The sequence below is a fragment of the Harpegnathos saltator genome, unplaced genomic scaffold, assembly GCF_003227715.2.
Source record: "Harpegnathos saltator strain DR-91 unplaced genomic scaffold, Hsal_v8.6 scaffold283, whole genome shotgun sequence".
Taxonomy (NCBI): domain Eukaryota; kingdom Metazoa; phylum Arthropoda; class Insecta; order Hymenoptera; family Formicidae; genus Harpegnathos; species Harpegnathos saltator.
In genome coordinates, this window is record NW_020230076.1 from 1027405 (window position 1) to 1049262 (window position 21858).

Genomic DNA, 21858 nt, shown 5'->3' on the forward strand with positions numbered 1-21858 from the left:
GGCGGTGTCTGACAAAGCCGCCTCTCACCCCTGCCCCCACCTCTCTCTCTCTCTCTCTCTCTCTCTCACTCGTTTGCATACTCATCGCTTCTTGTTTTTAAATACGGCCGTTGTCGGGCGTAGGCGACATCGAGATCGGCGGCAGTACGGCGTATAATTACGTTGCTGCACATTGCGTTACGCCCGAGCGGGCGCAGTTAGCCGAAACTCGTAAACTGCTCTCCTCGTCGACGTTTTTCATTAACCCGCCGCACTCAACATGCGAACCTCAACATTTTGCACTATTTTGTAACACTCATTATTTATGATCAGTGATTATTATTCCATCTACTCTTCTATTGCCGGCAGCTCACTTGTTTGTTCTCTTATTTTCTCTCTTGTGCGCAACTGTATGCCGTTTCTGGCATTGCTACTTTCACATGTTGGTGCTCTACATTCCAGGATACAAATAAATAATCCAGACTGTCTTGCTTCCTCTTTCTCCCTCGTCGGTTGCGCGATTCGCCGCTATTTCAGCGAGAGAATCATCGCTCGCGTAATCCGCGTTCGGCGGTCAGTCCGCGCGTTACGGTCCGTCGAGATTTATCCCGATAAAGTGCACCGATCGCAAAACACGACGCGCCGACCGCTCCATCTCGACGGTAATATTTAATACTCAACATTGTTTTCGCTGCACACCATTATCGGCAAAAGAACTCCGTTTCAACTCGGGCTCTACGAGAGAGGCTCGATTTACAGCAAATGACGCGAGTACTCAAAAACGAGTACCGGTGCAGTTTTACAAAGCGGAAAGCGGCTGGCATCGTGTGATTTATAGTCACTCTCGTTTCTCTCTTTTTTTTTTTTCACGCGCACGGCGTATCGAAATGCATTCGATATACCAAAGAGAGATTTAAATATTTTACAACACCGCACCGCCGTCGCGTCGCGTCGCGATATTGTCGCGTTTATCCGCGTTTCAATTGTTTCCCATTTGCGCGCACGCTGATGATTAGCCTCGGCTCATCGCGTATATCACCGCCGCTATCAATTACCGAGCTTACAAGCTCGGTCTTTCTAATTAACGCAACCATAACGCGAACGCGATTCTCCGCATTGACGACGAAGGCGCGGAGAAGATACGGATAAGGAGATTAAATTAAAACGATCTAGACGGGAGGAGAGGTTATCTCTCTCCTTCCCATCCCCCCCCCCTCTCTCTCTCGCTCGCACTCTCCCGCTCTCTCTTTCTCATTCTGTACAACGCAGGCAGAACAAATATGAAAGTGAAATCGGTTAATTTGCAGTTAATCGACCGTGAGATTGCTCGCATCAACAGATAACCAGCCGAGATATCTGACGCACGAGTCGGATCGTCGCGCGAGCTACGCTATTTTTTAATGGAGAATCCAGCAATATCAGCAGGCCGTGAAACGCACGGAGAATCTCCGTGCCTTGGCCGTTATCTAAAATGAAGTTCGGATTTATTCGGGAGCGCCCGCGCGAGCCGCGATAAGCGTGATTCAACCCGAAATCAACCCTTTGCCGTCCGCGTGACAGGACGATGAAATTGCGCGTAACTGCAAACTTGGGAGGATATCAAGCTGATATTATATGATGATTCGACACAAACGCACGCGTTTATATTGCAATAGAACAAACTACGAAAACGCTATATTAACTGCACGAACCACTGCCGCGTAATGCAAATATTGAAATGGGTCACATTTGCTTTGGATGAAAATTAATTGGGCGGTGATATTAACTTTGCTTTATAGTTAATGGTTTTATGGCGGCCGGTCTGCTCATGACACGACCATTTTGCGAGAAATGGCTTTTAAAAATTGATCCCAAAGAGGGGATTATCGTTTCACTCGCGAATCGATGATGTTAAATTAAAAATATTACACATGCGCATCGTTCTATCTTTTAAATATCTCCTTTGTCCGCGGCGGCGTATATCGTTACGTTTGATACGGCAATAAGCGTGATACAAATAGAGGCGGAAGGAAAAAAAATTATTTCTTTTGCCCCCGATTTTTCATTCGCCGTGAAAATAATAGCGAATGCGCCGTCGACGCGCGTGTTCGCCGTCGGATCGGAGATCGAGTCGTTACCCAACAAAATACATCGTTTACGACACGCGGGCATAGAAATGTCCGTCCTTTCACGGAGGAAAGAAAGGCGGAAAGTATGGAAAATACCGGCGAGATTCCGCGAGCAGGAGACGGCCGTTTTAACCCCGCGTCTCCGGTGCCGTTTTTCCAGCCAGCTAGAGAGCTAGAGAGAGAGCAACAACGAAGCACACTCGCGCTCGCTCGTCGCCAAAATCACGGCGCCGTTACTCGAAATGCTATCGAATATCCAATTTACGGTGGCGATGCCCGTTCACTCCACGGCCGAGTCCGAGCCTCGTATCATTTCCATTCGCGCGCAACAACGGTGTTTCATTATTCCGGGGCGGGAAAGAGGAGGAGGAAGAGGAGACTACGATGACGACGGAGAGGGTGCACGCGAGGAGACCGATCGATCGATTCGTGGGAGAGAAAAAAAAGGACTCGCTCACCGTGTATTACTTCGCCGCTACGTACGACTGACTTTTCGACGGGTGCGGAGTTAATCTTGCGCGAACGAGAGTCCCTCTCCTTCTCGTCTCTCCCGTTTCCCTGCTCCTCTTCTCTCATTTCGCCGCTCTCGCTCAGTCGTGTACGGTCGTGGGCGATCGCGTGATCGAAATTGAAACGAACGAACGGTGAGAGGTCGCGCTGCTATCGAGAGGGCTCTCTCTTACCCTCTCTCTCTCTCCCTCCCTCCCTCCCCTCTCTCTCTCTCTCTCTCTCCCTCTCTCTGTATGTGTAGCAGAGAGCGGACCTTCGCCATCCCCGCGGGCTTTTCGTTCGCGGCCCAACTGTCCATTCCCAGCCGTTAATCCCGACGGAGGGTTTCCGGTCGAAGGGTATGCGCCCGGGCAACACACAGTGGCGCAGCCCACTCGACCGGAGGGGTGAGAAAGGTGCACGAGAGGGTGTTCCAGGTATCGCGCACTATCTCTCCATTACGGATACTTGAAGCAAAACTCGGGGGAACGCGTCGGTAGGTAGGCGGGCAGGTAAGTGGGTAGGTACCGTGGGTTGCTTCCATGCGGCAACATTAAATTTTCGGGGCGATTTCGAGCGAGCGAGTCTCGTAAATTCCCGCGAATCGTTAGGGCGCGACTTGGCGATATCATTATTATAATCATCTGAGTCGACCGAGCAGGCGGCAAGCATCTCCGAAAGGCGCGACGTTTCTCCCGTTCCGAGTTATTTAACACGTGCTAAAATCTTCAACATCCTCGCCCTCGTACAATGCTTCTCTTTCGCCGGAGACTTCGAGCGCGTTACTTCGAGCGTGGGTAATACACTCGTTGGTGCGCGCGCAAAAATAAAATAATACGACGCCGCAAAGCTCGCGGGAGTCGTGTGACTGATGAAACGAACGTCGCGCTCTCGTCGGCACCTCTTCGCACACCCTCACTTACACGCACGTACACACATACACACGCGCGCGCGCCTCTTCGGCGTCGGCTCCGATTTCACGGCCATCAGGACCACGTAATACTGCCGCTAAATCCTGGTAAACCCGAGAAGCCGGCATTAGCAGCTGCACGCGCGCGCGCGCGCGAACGAGCGAGTGAGTGTGCGTGCAATTCCCGGGTTCTTAGAACGAAATTAGAGAATCCTACACCTATGTGAAGCTGGCCCCTCGTTATCAAAATTTGAAAAAAAATGATGACAGCTCTAGTTGCCCCCCGAAAAGTTCTAAGTTCTCAATCGGTTTTAGAAATAGTTCTGGCGTTTTAAGCAGTCAAAAGGGCAATTGAAAAAAGGGGAGAGCCAACCTCACAAAACCGTCCACTTTAGCGAGCTAGAACTCTTTCATTTCCGCTCGAATCGATTCAAGTCATAAGGAAAATCGATAGAACTCTTCGGGGGGGCCACCAGAACTCCAAAGAAACTGACCGATTTTCGAAAAAAAAATTTTTCCTAATTGGACTTGCAAATTTTTTTCGAAAATCGATCAGTTTCTTTGGAGTTCTGGTGGCCCCCCCGAAGAGTTCTATCGATTTTCCTCGCGACTTGAATCGATTCGAGCGGAAATGAAAGAATTCTAGCTCGCTAAAGTGAACGGTTTTGTGAAGTTGGCCCCCCCTCTTTTCAATTGCCTTTTTGACTGCTTAAAACGCCAGAACTATTTCTAAAACCGATTGAGAACTCTAGAACTCTTCGGGGGGTAACTAGAACTCTCATCATTCTTTGCAAATTTTGATAACGAGGGGCCAGCTTCGCATAGGTGAATCCTACGCCGTTGAACGACGCCGAAGCGGCGCCCGAGCGACCGACCAACTGACCGATCGACCGACCCCGCGCGCAAATCCGATTTCGTCCTGCCGGACTATTCGATTCCAATAACATAATAACGCCGAAAACTAGAAGCCCTCTCCGCCTACGGCTCGCGACTGCAGGAATTGCGGAATAATTAGGAAGCGCTCTGGAAACGGCCGAGTCTGCGACGCGAACGGCGCGACGGAATCGATATCTCGAATTTTGCGCCCCGTGAGCGCAGGTGACCATCGATTGAGATGGCGGCCCGCGGCAACAGCTCTTCTGCCGCCGCCACCGCCGCAGTCGCCTCCTCTTCGCAGGTGCGTTGCAATCGAGGATAATGCGCCTTACGCTCCTCGGATTTGGTTTCCGTGTGCACCTGCTGTGCACCAACTCGCACCGAGGACGCGAGTCTAATTGGCTCTCGAGAGAACGACGCAGAGTTCGACTCGAGATCGCGAGCGCGATCGATCGCAAGCGGACGCATCTCGTTGCCGGAAGCGGGATCGATTCCAGCTGGTAGCACGCGGCTATATTCGCGAGACCGAGTTTTTCAATCGCTTTCGCGCTCTCTCGTACTCTTGTTTACCGAGCTGTTTCGCGAGTGACTGCTTTACACCCGCGGTGGTGAGCATCCCTACGAAGGGGTGGCTTCGTCAGGTTGATCTCCGTCTTGTTTCAAACGACATTCTTGTGGTTTTAAACGCGTCAGAGCTATCTCTAAAATCGACCGAGGACAGGACAATTTTTTAGTAGGGTGACAACTAGGGATGGGCTTCGTCAAAAAAAGCATCGTCTTCGATTGAATCAATTATCAAAAAAATCGTTTTTGCATAATCGATATTTTCTTAAAAATATCGATAATAATCGATGTTTTCCTAGTTTATTTTAAATTAATGTGGAGAGTTATATGTTGCAACAATAAATTAATATATTATTAAAACCTTAAAGACCCTTTAAGACAACGGCTGCAAGCATAAGCTTATATAAGAATAAGGCTATAAGCGTAAGCTACAAGAAATAAACCAATTAAAGTCGGTTGTTCTTACAATAGTCGACTGTTGTTGGTTTATTTTTTACTGTTTACTATTGCAGCTTTATTTTTGCAGCTATTGCAGACAGGCCTTAATAGTAGTAAACAAATTCCCTGGTGATAAAAGTTTAGTAACAAATCCAGTAATATAATCGACGAAAAAAATAATCGATCTAGGGAATAATCGGCCCCAAAATTATCGGTCTGATAATCGATTTTTCAAGATAATAAGGATAAGCTTGGATGCTTGTTTCATCGATCGATATTTGCCCATCACTAGTGACAGGTAGAAGAAATTATTTTTTAATTTGAAAAACGCTCAGATTGACGACTCGCGGTGCGTCTTGATGCGACCGTTCGCCTGCGAATCGCGCGGAGAATGAAATTCCCGTCGACCCGAACGACGGTGCGGGATCCCGGACGACGAATCTTCTCTCGGCTCGGCTCGGCTGGCTGACGAAACGCGGAGGGAAATGCGCGGGGAGCATTCAAATACCCCTGGCCGACCCGCGCGAATGCCACCCTCGACCTCGCGCGTCGTCGTCGTCGACCTCCATACACGTCGAATCCCGGCAGCCGCCTCCGATTTATTATTTGCCGAACGATTTGTCATTTGCGCATCGCCCTCGAGTGCCTTGTGTGCTCTTAGGATCGAGATGTCGGAGCGACGTCGAGCTGGGGATATTTCCTCCCCTCCCCCCTGGTGCCTGCCGCGCGCGTTTCCCTCAAGGCGATGATTTCCGAGGTACGCAGAGACCGCTCGAACGCGAGGCGGGTATAAAAGCCGGCCGATACGGATGAGATTCGATCTCATCGTGATAAATATCCCCAGCCGCGAGACGCGTCTCTGTGTGAGCGTGTCGATCCCGTCATTTGGGAATTTTTGTCCCGACATTTCTCGCCCACGAACATTGAATCCAGCTAATCTCTCTTATTCTGCTCGACGCATCCCGAGCAGCTCGGAAACGCTGAATTAATTGCTCGGTTAATCTCGAAGCAATCAAACGCGCGATATTCGTTTCTCGCGATGCTCTATCTTTCTCAATCGCGCATTCGCGGAGATGAACGTTAAGGTCGTAAACGTGAACCGTGAAGGTGACGAAACTCGATTATCGAAGGGCGTCTATTAAGCCCTAGTTTGAACTTGAAATTTCGGTCTTGCTCGCCTAAAAACAGCCACGATGAGATCCCGTCGGAGGGAAAGTTCAGCGGTTCACAATCCGCCGAACGGAGCGAAGTGAAAGGCCGAGACAACGCAGGGCCAACATGAAGTCGACGCGAGAAACGCGACGAGACGGGACGCGTCATTGCACCGCAGGATACGCGTCATGGGACACCGATGCGTCAGTTTTAATTAGCGCACGCTCGCGCACCGACATCGATGCCGGGTGTGACCGTCGCGCACATCGGTGCGTTAATAAAACTTTTGTTAGCGGCGGCGCTAATAAAATTCCGCGGCAGCGCGGAGACGCTGAGTCGCGCGTCTCGCGGGATTCCGGAAATCGCGCGGCGGCTCTCCGGAGCGCAGCTCTTCCGGGCGCGAGCTGCTCGCTCGACGTGGATTCGACTTGTTGCCGACCGATCATCGGACCTGCACGATGCGACGATGAAAGAGCTTGAAGACGCGTCCGATGCGTAATCGGCAGCGCGGCAACGACATATTCCGCCGCTCGCCAGCGCCGAGATTAGATCGCAGCCGGAATTTTATCGCGCCTCGGTCGTATCGTCGGTTTAACAACCGCGCGGGCGTTTCTCCCCGTTTGACTCTTTTAGTGCCTGCATTCGACGGAAGTGGCGATTATTCCGGGACACCCTGTATAAGAGCCGGGGCTGTTACATCGTACAAGCGCGTTTTCGCCGCTTTACGACGAGACGAAGCGCCCGGGGATCGATGCCCCGCGGCCGGGCTGCGCGCTCTCGAAAGCTGCGTATTTTACTGCGTGCTAACTAAATATATACATATATATATATATATATATGTGCGTGTGTGCACGTGTATGCTGTATACATACGCTGCATTAAGGAGAGAATTATGTTAACTGATCGTTAAACGTACGGCACTACGAGCGAGATTCGCCGCACTCGCGAAACTCTCTTCGCGTCTCGGCCTTTTCGTGATAACGCGGCAGACACGCCCCGATAAATTTCGCCGATAAACGCAGATATTTTTGTCAGAATCGAAGAGAGAAGGGAGGATGTCGCAATTAACGAAGGCGCTGCGACAGATCGACGGCTAATAGCCTAACGCGCGTTTTTAACGCGATTGTCCAAATGAATTCACCGTCCTGACAATACGTCCCCCATCCGAAGCAGGTGCGTGTGCACACGCAGCTGCCACATGAATAATCAGCCTCGACGCAGGTGCACCGAGACGAGGCTTGATGCCGCAATGTTGAGAAATTAAGCAGAGACTGGAGGCCACGCTTGTTTGAGCGCCGCGTCTCTTCCCGCGCGTTAAAAGCGCGTGAACCAATTTCCGCGGGACGACCGGCGGCGGCCAAGACGCGGAGGATTACACGTTTGTTAATCACAATTAGGTCGCCTTTTATTTCCGCCGTTCACATAATCATGAATCTCTCTCTCTCTCTCTCTCTCTCTCTCTCTCTCTCTCTCTCTCTCTCTCCCTCTCTCTCTCTCTCTCTCTCTCTCCCTCTCTCTCTCTCTTTCGGCTATCCGCCTGCGCGGTGCCGAATGTCAGTTTTCAACGAATAATATTAATTAACGACCGTCGCGCTCTCGACCCCGGCGTTTCGCAATAATTAAAGGCGCGCTCGCGTCGTTAAACGCGGCGAATCGCTAACGATGACGATTGTCGATGGGCGGCTGAGATATTTGCGTACGCCACTGCGCGAGTCTTGTCTATTTTAATTATCGTTGCGCGCGCGCGCTGCAGGTCGGCCCGATAAGCATTTACCCGAGGCAGGCAGAAGGTCCGTGCACGCGGTTCGATGAACGCGTCGATAGCGGCGAAATGCGGGCGCGCTCTCGCCACCGCATGCGGGCGCTACGCATTTACCGGCGCTGTTCCGTGAGGCAGTGACGATGCGTGAAGCTTGACCCGCCGAGCGAGCGCGCACGTACTCGCCGCCGCGCGTGAAGGAGAGCCGCCTCGCGCGGCCGCCGTCGACGCGGTGCGACGACGTAACGTCGCGGAGGCGACGATTAAGGGGACTGGAGGGTCAGATTGCTGAAACATCGTGCTTGTTTTTGACAATATTTTGCGATGAACTGAATAAATGTGCAAGAATGAAAATTTTAGGTATATTTATACAACATGTGAAGAGTAGAAAAATTTTGTTTATCAACAAATACTCGTATAAATACTCGTATAATATACGATATATAATATATAGCTGAAATATACTCTCCTTTTTTTTTCAAGTTGTCATTTTTGCAGTAATATCTCGGCTCTCGGTGGTCCGATCAGAGCGAAGTTTAGCTGGAAATCTTAAGGAGGCTTATCATTATCCGGTGAAGCAATATAAAAAAAAATCGAACAAAATTAACAAAATAGCAGCTATTATTAGGAAAAAATTCAAATTTTTCAGTTCTTTTGCAATAAAAGAATTAATATCTCGAAATGAAATATTTTGATGCGGAGTTGTCCGTGGTTCACCTGAGAGCCAGATGAACAAATATTATTGCTTTAAAATTTCAAATCGATACTCGAAGCTCAGTTTCGGAGAAATCACTGCAAAAAGTTGAACAATAAAATTTCGAGAGAAACGCGTTTAAAATTTAAATGGACGTATATTTATATGAATATTTGTTAATAAACAATTTTTTTCTACTCTTCGTATGTTATATAAATATATCAAAAATTTTCATTCTTGCACATTTATTCAGGTTCGTCACAAAATATTATCAAAAAACAAGCAGGATTTTTCAGTAATCTGATCCTCCAGTCCCCTTAATAACGCGCACGGCTAATAACGCGTCGCGGCACGCTGCGAAGCTTCCGCGAACCGATGCGATTCTCCATTTTTAACGGAGGAGTTCGCGCGACGAGAGTCATCGCTCAGCTCGGACACATTGCGGTATCTGACATTATTCTTATTACTCGGTCTCCAAACACGCGTGCCTAAATTTTCGCTATGGAACGTGTATGTTTAAACGCTTAACATATATTACATGTTAAATGTTATAATATACAAACATATGTATTATATGCGTACACATATTCTGTGAGAGTTGAACTACTCGAATTTTCAAGAAGCAAAACGATAAAAACGTCCAGACTTGGCTACGTGCCTCGGCATCGGTGCGCGTTCACCTTAATCGTCCTGTCGGCCCTTCGCGACGCGACGCGATCGATCGGACATCTCCCCGAGCCCCTCTGTCGTCTCGTTTGAAAGTCCCGGCAAGTTCGGTCTCGCAAAAATGTGCACGTGACGTGAGATGTTCCGGACGTACTCGATTCGCGTATCTCGCCACGAGTCACGTTCGAGTCGCGTTCGACAAAGACGCCGCGTGCGCGCGTGGATTGCATCAAGTGCAGTACGTGCGTGAACGAAAGGGGAGGACACTTCCTCGGAGCACGAATGCTCGCTAATTACCGGTGTACAGACAAAGCGTGTGCTCCGCAGCACGACGGAGCTGTGTGTCAGTCAATGCGAGCTCGGTGCGCGTCTCTCGCTCCTCTCTTTTGTCGCTCTTCACCTGCCCCCATCCTTGTTCCTCCTTCCAAAAGCCGCACATGGCTCTCTTTTCGCCGTCGAATTTCACCCCGCTTTACGAATTCTCCATCCTCTCGTCGACGAGATTCGTCGTCGCTCAAGCGTCGATCAAGCGCGAACGAATTTCGCGGCTTTTCCTGCGGTGAGGTTTCTCCCGAATCGCGATATTTATACTCGCAGTTGTTGACGCGCGCGCGCGCTCGGAGGGCCGAAGGGGCGAGTCGCCGCATCGACATCGTGTCAGCGCGATCGCGTAGCGTCCGCGGACAAAAAGAGATAGACGCGGATCTATCCGCCCGGCTCGGTTCTACATTTTTTGGGGATTATATCTCGCGAATTTCCACCGACAGTTTCGACTTGCAGGCTTCGACGGCTTCGATTTTGAGTCGCGGTTCGCTCGCGAGACCGCTCGCTCGAGCAAATTCGCCGGACCCATGACGGACGTGAAAAGAGAGCCCTTGCGCCGCGCGAGATCGATGCACGTCGCGCGCGGGCGATTGTGCGAATGCGATTCGGGGTCCGTGGGGGGGGGGGGTAGGTACCAACACACCGCGGTGCTTGGACGTACCGCGAAAGCTCATATCTAGTAATTCCCGCGAATCGTCTGATTGAGCACTGCCAGCTCGCATCTGCATCAATGGCTCGCTCGCGCGACCGCAGTGAAACATAATATCGGACACGAGGATAGACGGCAAACCACCACCACCACACACACAGTCGGCATTCAGTTCTCGTGCACGTCAATGACGCCGCGCGTTGTTACGTATATAAGATGGATGCGGCCAGACGGGGGCGCATTTTCGCGCGGCTCTCGGGAACATGTTTGCGCACGCAGATGTACGTATCATCTATTTCAACGATCGAACGACGACTGTGTGCATGTGTGAGAGAAATGCATCGAGGAATGTTTAATACTAGAATTATCGATGATTAATTTTTAACTTTGCCGAACGGTCGGAACGACGGGTTTAAAAAGAAAAGATACAATATGCAAGAGCAACACTGCTTCGCTTCAGTTTTATTTCGACGTTCAGAGGGATTTGAAATGCATCGTTATATGAATAAAAAAGTCATGACTGTCATAAGAAGTCACAAACCGGTCATTTTTCATCGCTTGCGCGATGAAACTCTCATGTCAAAATTATATATTCAAGTACGCAAAAAGAGAAAGGAATTCGAAACGCAGATCCGGGTCGCAGTTCAGATTGTAAAGCGAGCGCGCGACCCTCTCGCTCGCTCGAGTTAGCAACGTCAAAGAGCTTTATTGGCGGCTCATCGGCCAAGTGCTAATCCATAATGGACGAGCCCGAGAGTCTTTGGACTCTTTGGCGTCGAGCGCGCGACGAGATGCTTCGAGCTGCGTCGTCCCCTCCCGGTCGTAGCGTCGTTCGCTTCGCGCTTCCGTCAATCACGTCGCGCGAAAATACAGCGCGAAACCTGACACGATACATGGGCGCAGCCAGGGCGCTTCTCCCAATATCGAAATCGGAAGCTAAAATAGACCTCGCGAGAATTCGAGACCGCGAGGGAGAGGGGGGGAGGGGCCGTCGAAAATTGGAGCTCCCGGGAGGAGAGAAAAATTCTCTCTCTCGAAGTCAGATGAAGCGAATCGCCGCGAATGCCGACGCACGCGGCCGGCCGTAAATCATTCCCTGGCGCGAATCCACGGCTATCGGCTACCGGGAGGACTCTGCCGAGAGCGCCGGGCGAAACGCCGGAATCTAATTCCGGCCTTGGAGCGCGCGAAGCGAATATAGCGGCCATCCGCGTTGGTTGACGCGCTGAACGCCGGCGATCCCGACGTTTGATTCATCGCCCGGGCCATGAATAATGACGTCGACGAGCGGCGACTTCATTCAATCGACGAGAGCGTTCGCGCGCGAATCATCTATCGCGCGTCCCGGCGCGCCGCCGCGCCGACGGATAAGACGAAGAAAGTCGTGCGGGAAAGACGCCCGCGAAGGAGGCCCCGCGCGATAGCACTTTATCGTCCAACGATAGGAAGGCGCGCGAGCCCGTCTGATCGAATCGACGCAGCTTCGACGTGACCGTGGGTTGATAAAAGCCGTTTGTCTGCGCGCGGAAGAAGTTACCACGTGCGCACGTGGCCGAATACCGACCGAAGAGTGGAAACGCGGCGCGTCACGTCGCGATGCGCGACGCGACAAATGTGATGATGCGATGCACGCGCGTGCGTGCGTGCGTGCTTGCGTGCTGTGTGCGTGCGTGCGTGCGTGCGTGCGTGCGTGCGTGCGTGCGTGCGCGCGCGCGCACGCGACGCGAAAGCTGTAATAATGCGAATAGCGCGCCGTCGGAACTACGCGAAATTACGCGAAATCGGTGCGTTCGTGCCTCCGTGCCGTGAAATTAGTTTCATCGAAATGCGTCGGTGTTGCCTCGCACACGCACAGTCGTCGCGCGTTATATTCGCGAGGTGTCCGGGGGTAACGAGTAGGATTAAACGAAGCCAGGTGATCCGAGCGAAATTTCTCGCGATAATTACTCGAAAAAAAGAAGAACAAATCCGGATATTAATCGCGTTACGTACGCGAACGCGCGACGCCCATAATTCCAACGTGCGATTCTCCGCGGGATCGATACCTTCCGCGCCGCGAGTTTGCAGCGCCGAAATCGTAGCGGATTTAAACGTTAGCGAGTTCGTTTCAACCGTGTTTCTCTCTTCTTTTTGCAAAATCGCGCGAACACGCCTCGTGCAACGATACCCGCGTGCATAATATCTCGAGCCGAGGTTCGATCGCATTTCGAGCCGAACGCGAGGAACGCGGAGAGGAGGGGAAGTCAAAAGAGACGAAGATCGTGGAACAGCGCGGAAATACGGAAACCTCGGGCGCATTTTCTTTTTTTTTCTTTTTGCAAATTTATCTGAAAACACCGCGAGCGCACAGAGAGTGCAGTTTCGCACATGTTGTTTCGCGTATTGTCGTGTATACGTGCGTGCGGTGAAATATAAGTAGAATGGAGTTAGAAGCGCGGCCGCTCACTCGCTCGCTCGCTCGCTCGCTCGTCGACAAAAGCCATTGGACGCCAACGGCGCGGAATGAACGCGTTGCACTATTGGATACTGTTGCGTCGGTGTAATCGAATATTATTCATAAAATGTGCGGAAGCTACAGCATGCTGCAGCATAAACACGACTAAAAGCACGGGCGCTCTCTCTCTCTCTCTCTCCCTCTCTCTCTCTCTCTCTCTCTCTCTCTCTCTCTCTCTCTCTCTCTCTCACTCACTCTCTCTCTCTCTCTCTGCTCGCAAGCCGAGCGTGACGTTTACGTAAACATATTTCGCGATGTTTCTCTGCGCGTAATACGCGCGCAGCTCTGCTTTCCTCGAGGGGGGGAGGGAAGGGGGGAGGGGGGATTATGAAGGCGACTTCGCCGTTCGGCTTTTTCAATGGGCTTTTCTCCGACTAGATGGAAATTGTTCGCCGGTGACGAAAGAACAAGAAGAACAAAGGAAAAAGGGGCGTCGCGAAGTTCTCGCGGACATTAACATCCGCGATTTACCATCGATTCGGAAAAAAAGAATAACTAAAGCCTGCGTTGCGACTTTTACGCGGCTTCGTGTCTGCTTTGTATTGTTAAAAGCACAGCCTGGCTGAATGAGAAGCACGCTTCTCGAATCAAGCCGGTGTATCACAAAGAGTGACGATATTAAAAAAAAGCACTCGCGCGCCAATGATTGAATGATTAGATTCGGCGATGACGAAACACTTCAATGTTGCTTAATTAATTTTCCAAATGGGGCGAGTGCGCCTTCTTTCGCACGGCAGCAATTCAATCGAGCAGCGTCAATTACCGTGGCTGCGCTAAATCCGCGCGCACGCAGCTGAACTGCGCACGTGCACCTTCGTAAGAGGTCTATATCGGGAAGTCGAGTTAGCGCGACGCCGTTTAAATCGCCATCTTGAAATTCTCGAGCGATTCGATCGCTCGAAGCTGTTCGATTGTTACTCGAGGTAACCTCGAAACCTCGAAAGGCTCAAAGAGATGTTGACGAATAAATTATACAGATATATGTATGAGAAGAAACAATATATGAATTAGAATTATTATATATGTATAAAATAGCGCTGTAAATCTTCGAAAATTCGAAAGGGACTCGGCTTTCGGAAATATCTCGAGTATGATATCCCAAACAATGTGAGCTATGCAAAGTACAGCAAAGTGTCTTATGCCCGTATTCATAATCAGGCCTGATATTTTAGGCCTCCTTATATCCATCTTTAGACGCTGCACGGATTATTTTATTGGCTACAGACCATCTGAAGATAAACTTAAGGAAACCTTGAATATAAAGCCTGACTATGAATACGGGCATTAGTGTCTCCATCGCTAGTAGCATTACAAAGGGGGAAGAAAGGAGAAAGTAGGGTGAGAGAAAGGGAGGGGGGAAAGAGAGAAAGAGAGAGAGAGAGAGAGAGAGAGAAAGAGAGAGAAAATACACATGATAAAGAGAGCGCTCGCTCTTCCGTTATCGCTATTTCTCTCCTTCCCTCGCGGGCTGATAACCTCACTCGCTCTACAGACAATCGCGAATCGATGCTTTATTTCTCTCTCCGTCTCGCTTTCTCTCAACCGCTCACCCATTCACTCTCTCGCTTCTCCTTTCCCAACCCAACGATATAGCATTCCGACATAGCTACATCCTTTCCTTTTCCCATGCGTTCATGCGTGCATTCAGCTGTCACTCTCACTTCCCCACCCCCCTCGCCCACGCACCACTTCGCATTCTCTCTATTTATCCGCCGAACGCCCGTCTCAGGACAGGACGAGATTCGCAATTGAATATCATTCTGGACTGTATTCTCACCCGTTCATACTGCCGTCAGCTCCCAGCGTCGACGGGACGGCGCGTATCTCGGAGGCAGTTGAGAGGTTAGGTCGGACCGCCACACGTCGGCTGCCGCACGTCGTTGTTCGCCGTTCAGCACAGCTGCGTATCGGCGTAAAGGAGTGCGCTGCGCGAGAAAACAACAGGTTGCATGTACTATTACCGCTGGCAGTCGTCGTCGTCTCTTGTCGACCGATAGGCGCGAGTATGGCGGACGAGGACGTGCGAACGACCGACTGTCGCGACGACGACAATTAACACGCCGAGTAAACCGGCCGAAACCCGACGCGACGAGACACCGACGAGAGCGCAAGACTCGGCCGCACGATGCTCGTCTCTCTCTCTCTCTCTCTCTCTCTCTTTCTCTATCTCTCTTCCTCTCTCGGCCCCTCTTTTTTCTCTCTCTCTCTCTCTCTCTCGCTCGCTCGCTCGCTCCTCCGTTCCTCCAACGTTCTCTCTCGCGCTCGCTCCTGTACGCGCAGATATTACCTAGCGAACCGTTTCCGTCGCCTGCACCGAGCCGCGTGCACGCGCGAGAAAGGAGCGGCTGCGTCTGCGGCGAGACACCGCGATTTCGACTCGGATTTGGACGCGGACGTACGACGATGGCTGCGGTCGCGTCGATGGCCTCTCGCGCGATGATGCAGCTGGCCGCGAGGTACAACGGGAGCGAGAGGTACACGATCGCGCGATATCACCGGCACTCCCGGGGGCAGAGGGGAAATCTCTCACTACGGAACGAGACGCGCGAGTCACACGGAACGTAACGAACGTAGTCGCTTACGGGCTGCGCCGGCTGCAAGATGCATCGTCGCATACGAGGCACGTTATTTCGCGCAGCGTGTCGCCACCTGGCGGCGGATGGCCGGGAGTAGCTCGCGTCGCTGCGCGCGCGATTTTATGAAATCAACAGCGGAAAGCGTGCGTGTTGCGTGAGTAGTGGACTGATGCTGATGTTAAATTTCAGACATTGCGTTACGGTTCGACAGGTGGACACGTGCGCGTGCGATCGTAAGAGGCTAAGAACGCACACTTGCACCTGGGTTCCGTTGACTTCTCAACGGCCTCTGTTCTACCTACGGCTGATAAATCATTGTGACTCGGCATATCGAAAAACGGACCAACGATGAAATCTCGTATCCGCGTTTTCTACTGCATCGACGAGGGTAATCTGACGGTGACGGATAAGATCCAAAGTTAGCTGGAAAATCGTCCGTCGCGATACTTTCAGATTCTACTCGCTTGAACTCGCCTGAAGATCGCCTTGGTCACTAAAAATATCTCACTGTTGTTACTGATGAATGAGACGATCTGCTAAATTAGCGACTTACAAGTCACTTGGACTGAGAAGCTTGTTGGGCGAGTAACAAGATGTCTCTGCACTTGCTTCTGTTAGAACCAATCTTTTTTATTACGAAATCAATCAAGTCGGAATCACTCAAAGAGTACTTTGAAACAGACCGGTGCACGTTTGTTCACGTTAATATAATTAATATTAATTAATTAACGTAAACTCTCCCTAGGCATGCATTTATAAAGAAATACATCTTATTTCCTTGCATCTTATTCCTGGATTCCCTAAGAAACTCGTTAAAATCGGCGGAGGTTCCTCGCAGAATTCGGTCAGAACTTGTCACAGAGAGTTAGTCGATCGCAGTTCTTCACGTCCACCAGCACTTTTCTACCCGACTCGACCATGTAGTGATCGAACGCCTCATCGACGCGATGGAGGCCGAAGATCGCTGACGCTCGAGGATGAATCGTGCGTGCCGCTCGGTAGTCCAACAGCTGCTGCATGGTCTCCCTGTCGGGAAATGTCGTAGACCGGCTGATCAGTCGAGTACGCGAGACGCGAACCTCGCGTCTCCAATCTCGCCCCTGCTACATTGAATTCACGTCAACCTGTAGACCAATGGGTCGGCAAGTTTGTAGTGCTCCGCAGCGACCGCGAATACCGTGTAGTTGGACAACGCGAGGTTCAAATCGGAGCGCCGTTTGTCCCGAGCGTAACCGAGGAAAGCAACTAGACCGTCGTGCTCCAGGCTGGAAGCAGAAATGTGCAACGTAACATTAGAAGTGTCGCAAGGGGCTTTCGCATTCGTCGTTTTCTTTCGTAATCGATAAAAAGTCATCGTTAATCCGGGACGAAAGCAAAAGCGCACATTTCTCGCGACTCGCGAGGCCCGCGGGGAAACCCGCGCTTCCTGCGCTTTCTTAATAAACTTCTTTCTTGATAATAACTTCTTTCTTTCTTAATAAACTAGATATCACAATACGGATCCTCGCGACATTTTCCAACTTGACTTTCCGAGTACACTGATAGAAAAATATAGTTGAATTAACTATAATCTCACTATATTTTATGGTTCATTTTGGCGTCAACCATATTTTTATGGTTCGTGGAAACCTGCAAAATATAGTAGAATAAACACAAATATATAGTCAATGATTGTCTTAAATAATTGTTTAATTACTTCAACCACATATATGGTAATTTCTCATTCACAAATATAGTGAGATTTAATGTTCATATAGTTGCATCTGTCATCATTTAGCAAATATTCTGGTAATATTGACTATATAAAAGAGTTACTTTTACCTACCGTTTTATATTTGCATCCATACAGCAATTTTAGTTTAACTTACTATAATTCTTAGTAAAAATATTATATGGTTGGTTATACTATGCCTATATCGTAATTATTACCGATATTATGGTAATACTTACTATAAATATGATATTTCGGACTATAATTTAGTTATTATAGTTCCAAATATCATATACTTTTCTCTCAGTGTACGATCTCACCTCTTCGCGATCTCCCGGAAATATGGCCCGGAAATATGGCCGCCTTCGGTCTCGATCAGGACGCGCACTCCTCGCCCTCCGTTTATTTTTCTCAGCAAGCACCGTTCGTCCTCGTCCTCAAACACGACCATGGCGCCGAGATCGCTGCACAATTCAGCTTGTCTCGCGTCGCTGCATACTGCGATCGGCTGAAACGCGAGAAGTCTTCATCTCTGAGCTTGTCTTTCTCGAGAAGGTCATTCGCGAGAATGACGAAAATTGCAAAACGCTTCGAATACATCGAGGTCTTTGCAATCCGCAAAATTTTCACCACGACATTGCAACATTGCAACATGTCGCAACTGTATCGCGAAATCGATGAGATGACCCAAGTCCCCGGAGATTTCGCGACTTGCAAAGTTACCTTCGCCCCGAACACGTGAACGGCGAGATCGATGGCGGCCAACGCGGAGGGCGAGTGCCTCGCGTTAACGAGAAGGCACTCACCGCTCCGGATACGAGCTCGACGTCCTATCGCCAACAGCGCCGAGAAATAATCATCGGCGAAGGCCACCGCATCCTTCAGCGACACTCGTCTCGCCAACCTAAACACGTCCTAACATTTACCAGCCGGTTATTTTCGGAACTTGGCGAGATCCGAGATTGGAATCGCGCGTATTCGTCGTGGAAGTCGTCGAAGTCATCAATCTGTCCGCGGAGTCGTCGCTCAGGCACGAGAGAGAAAACGCGCTAACGAAGAGGTGCCGCGCCATCGCGCGCGCGCGAGAGAGCTAATTGCATTAATGACGCTTCTGGAGAAATGTCCTACTTCGTAATGCGCAAGGCAGCTCTCCGCGAGGCCGCCGCAGATGGGATAATTGTGCACGACGACTTCCTCGCCCACCTGGTAGCCTGTCCGCTCGTGTGCTAGTCCGCCCATTTCCAAGATCGCGCCGGACACCTCGAAGCCAAGGACCATACCCGGCTCCGGGAGCCTGCGGTGCTCACCGCTCCACAGGAGCACGTCGCTCGCGGTCAGTCCGCAGAAACGCACGTCCACGCGCACCTTTCGAAACATTCGACGAATTTGCCGAGGTGAGGGTAGCGAGCACGAGAGCGACAAGGAGAGCGAACGCGAACGCGCGCTTAAGCGGAGAGAAAGTATCTATCAGCGGATTTCAGTCAGGCGACTTTTAACCTTCGCGCACAGCCGCGAATCGATTCTAAGTGAAAGCGACTTGCCCGCAAAGTGCAGCCTGAATGAACTTCCACGATTAGACCTCGACGGCGTGACGTTCAAAATGCCAATGCAGCGCCAAAGTTCACCGAGAGAAAGAGCCATCGAGAGAGAGAGAGAGAGAGAGACAGAGAGAGAGAGAGAGAGAGAGAGAGAGAGAGAGAGAAAGAGAGACTCTCCCCTAGAGGGAGAGTGAGATCGACACGCTGCGTCTCGCTGATGCATTATCTCGTCCGCGTGAAAATGTTCATTCCGCGATACGGGAAGTAGCAAGGTCGGATCTGGACAGACCTGACGGGAAGGAAGCCATGAAAGTCGAATGAGGTGAGGAATGCCCTGAACCGAGTCTGTCGCGTAGACAAGGAAGCGAGTTGTTGTCGCGCGACGAGACGATCGATCGGCTAGCCACGCTAGCCTCCTAGTCTCTCCTTTCAAAGAACCTGTGTCGGCAGGACCGCCAGCTCGGGGATGTACTCCAATTTGAGGTTGCGAGGCCCGTGCAACACCACGGCGCGTAGAGTCCTTCCGGTCGGCGCGTTCCGCGCCGGCTCCATTAGCCTCTTGAACATTTCCAGACACGCGGCCGGATTAATGAGCTTGTCGTATCGCATAAATAACTCGTGACTTCTGCCGACCATGACTCGCGGTTCAACGAGCAGCTTCATAATTCATAACCTATGCCACGAGTCGGACGATTTCTCACAGCTACCCGAGGTCATCGTCTCCTCCTCTCTCTCTCCCCCCTGTCCCCCCGTTTCTCTCCTCTTCGATTGTTCCTTCTTGAAGAAGTAGCGCACACTTTGGGACCCTTGAAAGATCCGAGGTGAAGGAGAAAGAAGGAAAGAACAAAAAGTAATACAAGTAAGACGTAGAAACTGCAGAGAGAGAGAGAGAGAGAGAGAGAGAGAGAGAGAAAAAATAGGACTTTCCTCTCTTTCCCACCAAGTCTCAATTATATATTCGTTTCTCAAGTTTGCAAGAGCAGCCCCTCTCTATCTTTCTCGAGCCGAACGGGAAAAAACGGACGTGTCGATCGATAGCCCACATTCGGTCGCATCGCACGCTACACCCTGACGTTGGCACATGATCCGTCATTGGCCGGCGTAATTGGTCGTGCTTCTCGTGCGACCTCCAACCACACGAAGGCCGCGAAGGCGACGAACGAGCGGTCGCGCGAGGAGCCGAAGAGAGCCCTTGGCTCGGCCTCGGTGTAGGGCGGGTTCTAGCACTCGTTCGACCTTCTACCTGCTTCTAAGATCCCCATAAGGTTGTTTATCTATTCGCTGCTTTTGGCATTTATCTCGCGCGTTTGTCCCAAGCTAGACTCGCGCGTGCCACGGCACACACGAGCGATCGAAGCGGCGGCGGCGGCGGAGATGCTGACGGAGGGGCAGGTGGGGAGGGACGACGTTTAAGCTCACATCGTCATAACTCACGCCTACTCGTTTCCTGTTCCCTGTATCGCACCACCGCGCGCTACGCCGCCTCACTCTCACCGAGATGTTCTCCTGATCATGTGAGGCCAAATTGACGCTATCCAGACGCGGCCGACACGTGGGACTTTGAACCCGATCGCCCTTTCGAGGTCTTCCCCGTCGCGCCCGTCTTATATGCTCCTAATCACGTGCGTCAGTCGGTTCAGTTCCTTCCGCTTGTAAAAACTCGCGCGAGCCACTTGTAAGTGCCATTCGTCCGTCCGTTCGTTCGTTCGTTCGTTCGTTCGTCCGTTCGCTCGTTCGTTCGTCCGTTCGCTCGTTCGTTCGTTTTCTCCGCAAACGTCAGAGTCGACGATGAAATTACACGCTGACGACATACAACCGGCCGCGGCTCCGATAGCGTTTCCGCGAGGACCATGTGCGCGAAGGCGGTGGTACATGCGGGATTCGCTCATGGGGGTAGATGGAGGGGCGGGGGGGAGGGAGGGGGTAAGTAGGTAAAAGTGCACCGCCGACTTGGACGACTCTCTCTTCCTCTCTCCCTCTTTCCATACGTCTCCTCCGCTCTTCCGAGAGGACCGCCATGCTTTTTATAGTATCCTTGGAGGCCAGGACGAAATTCATTGGAACCTGCTCAACCGTAACTAATTGCTAGCGAAATCGCGGCATGGTCTGCGCCGCGCGGCATGGTCGCGTCAGCTCCGGCGCGACCATGGCGGAGACGGGCCGCGTTCATGATACCCTGGTGGGGTGCAGTCTGACTTGGGTATCAAATGGCCGCCGATGGTAGGACCGGTGACGAAGCGAAACGACCAACCCGGCTCGTCACCTCGCGTTATAGCGCAGGCTGAGAGCCACGATGGCACCGCGATGGACGCTTAAAACTTAAGGCTGACGGAACGGGCCGGACGCGTCGCCGCGCGGACGTCGCTCGTCGGCGGCGGAGTCGCGCGGATTCGACGACGGCTTGCTCCGACGACGAAGAAGCTGAGCGTTGTTTTTAGGGGGACTCTCCCCCCGTCAGAGTCCCACGACGGGAGAAGTCGCGACGTCATCTTCGAGGCGAGCGCCTCGTCGCGGATGTCCTCCGTGCTTTCGTGCACTCCTGATCAGCCGGCAGTCCCACTTTCTTTCAAAGCCGCTGGAGCGGCAAATCTTTTTACCCTGCGGGGGATTAACAAAGGGCGGCCGATTAGGCACTCATGAGCGATCCTGAGACCTGATGCGTTCCCGATCTTTCTGGAAGCGTCTTCAGGGACGAGTCGCACCCTTCGTGCCGCACGCTCTCGCCTCCTCCTGCGCTGAGGAGCGCGCGCGACGCCGCTCAACAACGGAATTAGGTTCCAGTCTTTAAGCGCTCGACGCGCATGCTTTATTTGTTGCACGTGTGCCGTACCCGCTCGATGTTGTTATTGTTGTTGTTCGTTGTTGTTGTTATATCTGAATTATCGCGGTTGTGAGTTACATCTGCGATCGCGACTGCGTTTCGCATGAGAC

At 51.4% G+C, this 21858-nt stretch overlaps 2 protein-coding genes across 8 annotated transcripts in view; both read right to left on the reverse strand.

The window, feature by feature from the left end:
* heph (polypyrimidine tract-binding protein 1 heph) overlaps positions 1-15772 on the reverse strand; it is a 420294-nt gene extending 404522 nt beyond the window's left edge. For 6 of the 7 annotated variants that reach the window (XM_025299498.1, XM_025299500.1, XM_025299501.1 and 3 more), the window contains exons 1-2: positions 15685-15772; positions 14880-15027 (exon numbers count right to left, since the gene is read on the reverse strand). In XM_025299498.1, coding sequence (XP_025155283.1) covers positions 14880-15027; positions 15685-15709 — 173 coding nt within the window. In that variant the 5' untranslated portion in view covers positions 15710-15772. The other variant, XM_025299504.1, reaches the window with a different exon arrangement.
* A 651-nt stretch (positions 15773-16423) lies between these two features.
* LOC105189258 (quinone oxidoreductase-like protein 2) lies at positions 16424-19563 on the reverse strand. Its single transcript, XM_019844206.2, has 6 exons — positions 19366-19563; positions 18518-18754; positions 18113-18304; positions 17710-17897; positions 16803-16943; positions 16424-16704 (listed from the first exon to the last, which is right to left on the reverse strand). The coding sequence occupies exons 1-6, from the start codon at positions 19561-19563 to the stop codon at positions 16524-16526; spliced, it is 1137 nt and encodes a 378-aa protein (XP_019699765.1). The 3' UTR covers positions 16424-16523.
* Between the last annotated feature and the right edge of the window lie 2295 nt (positions 19564-21858).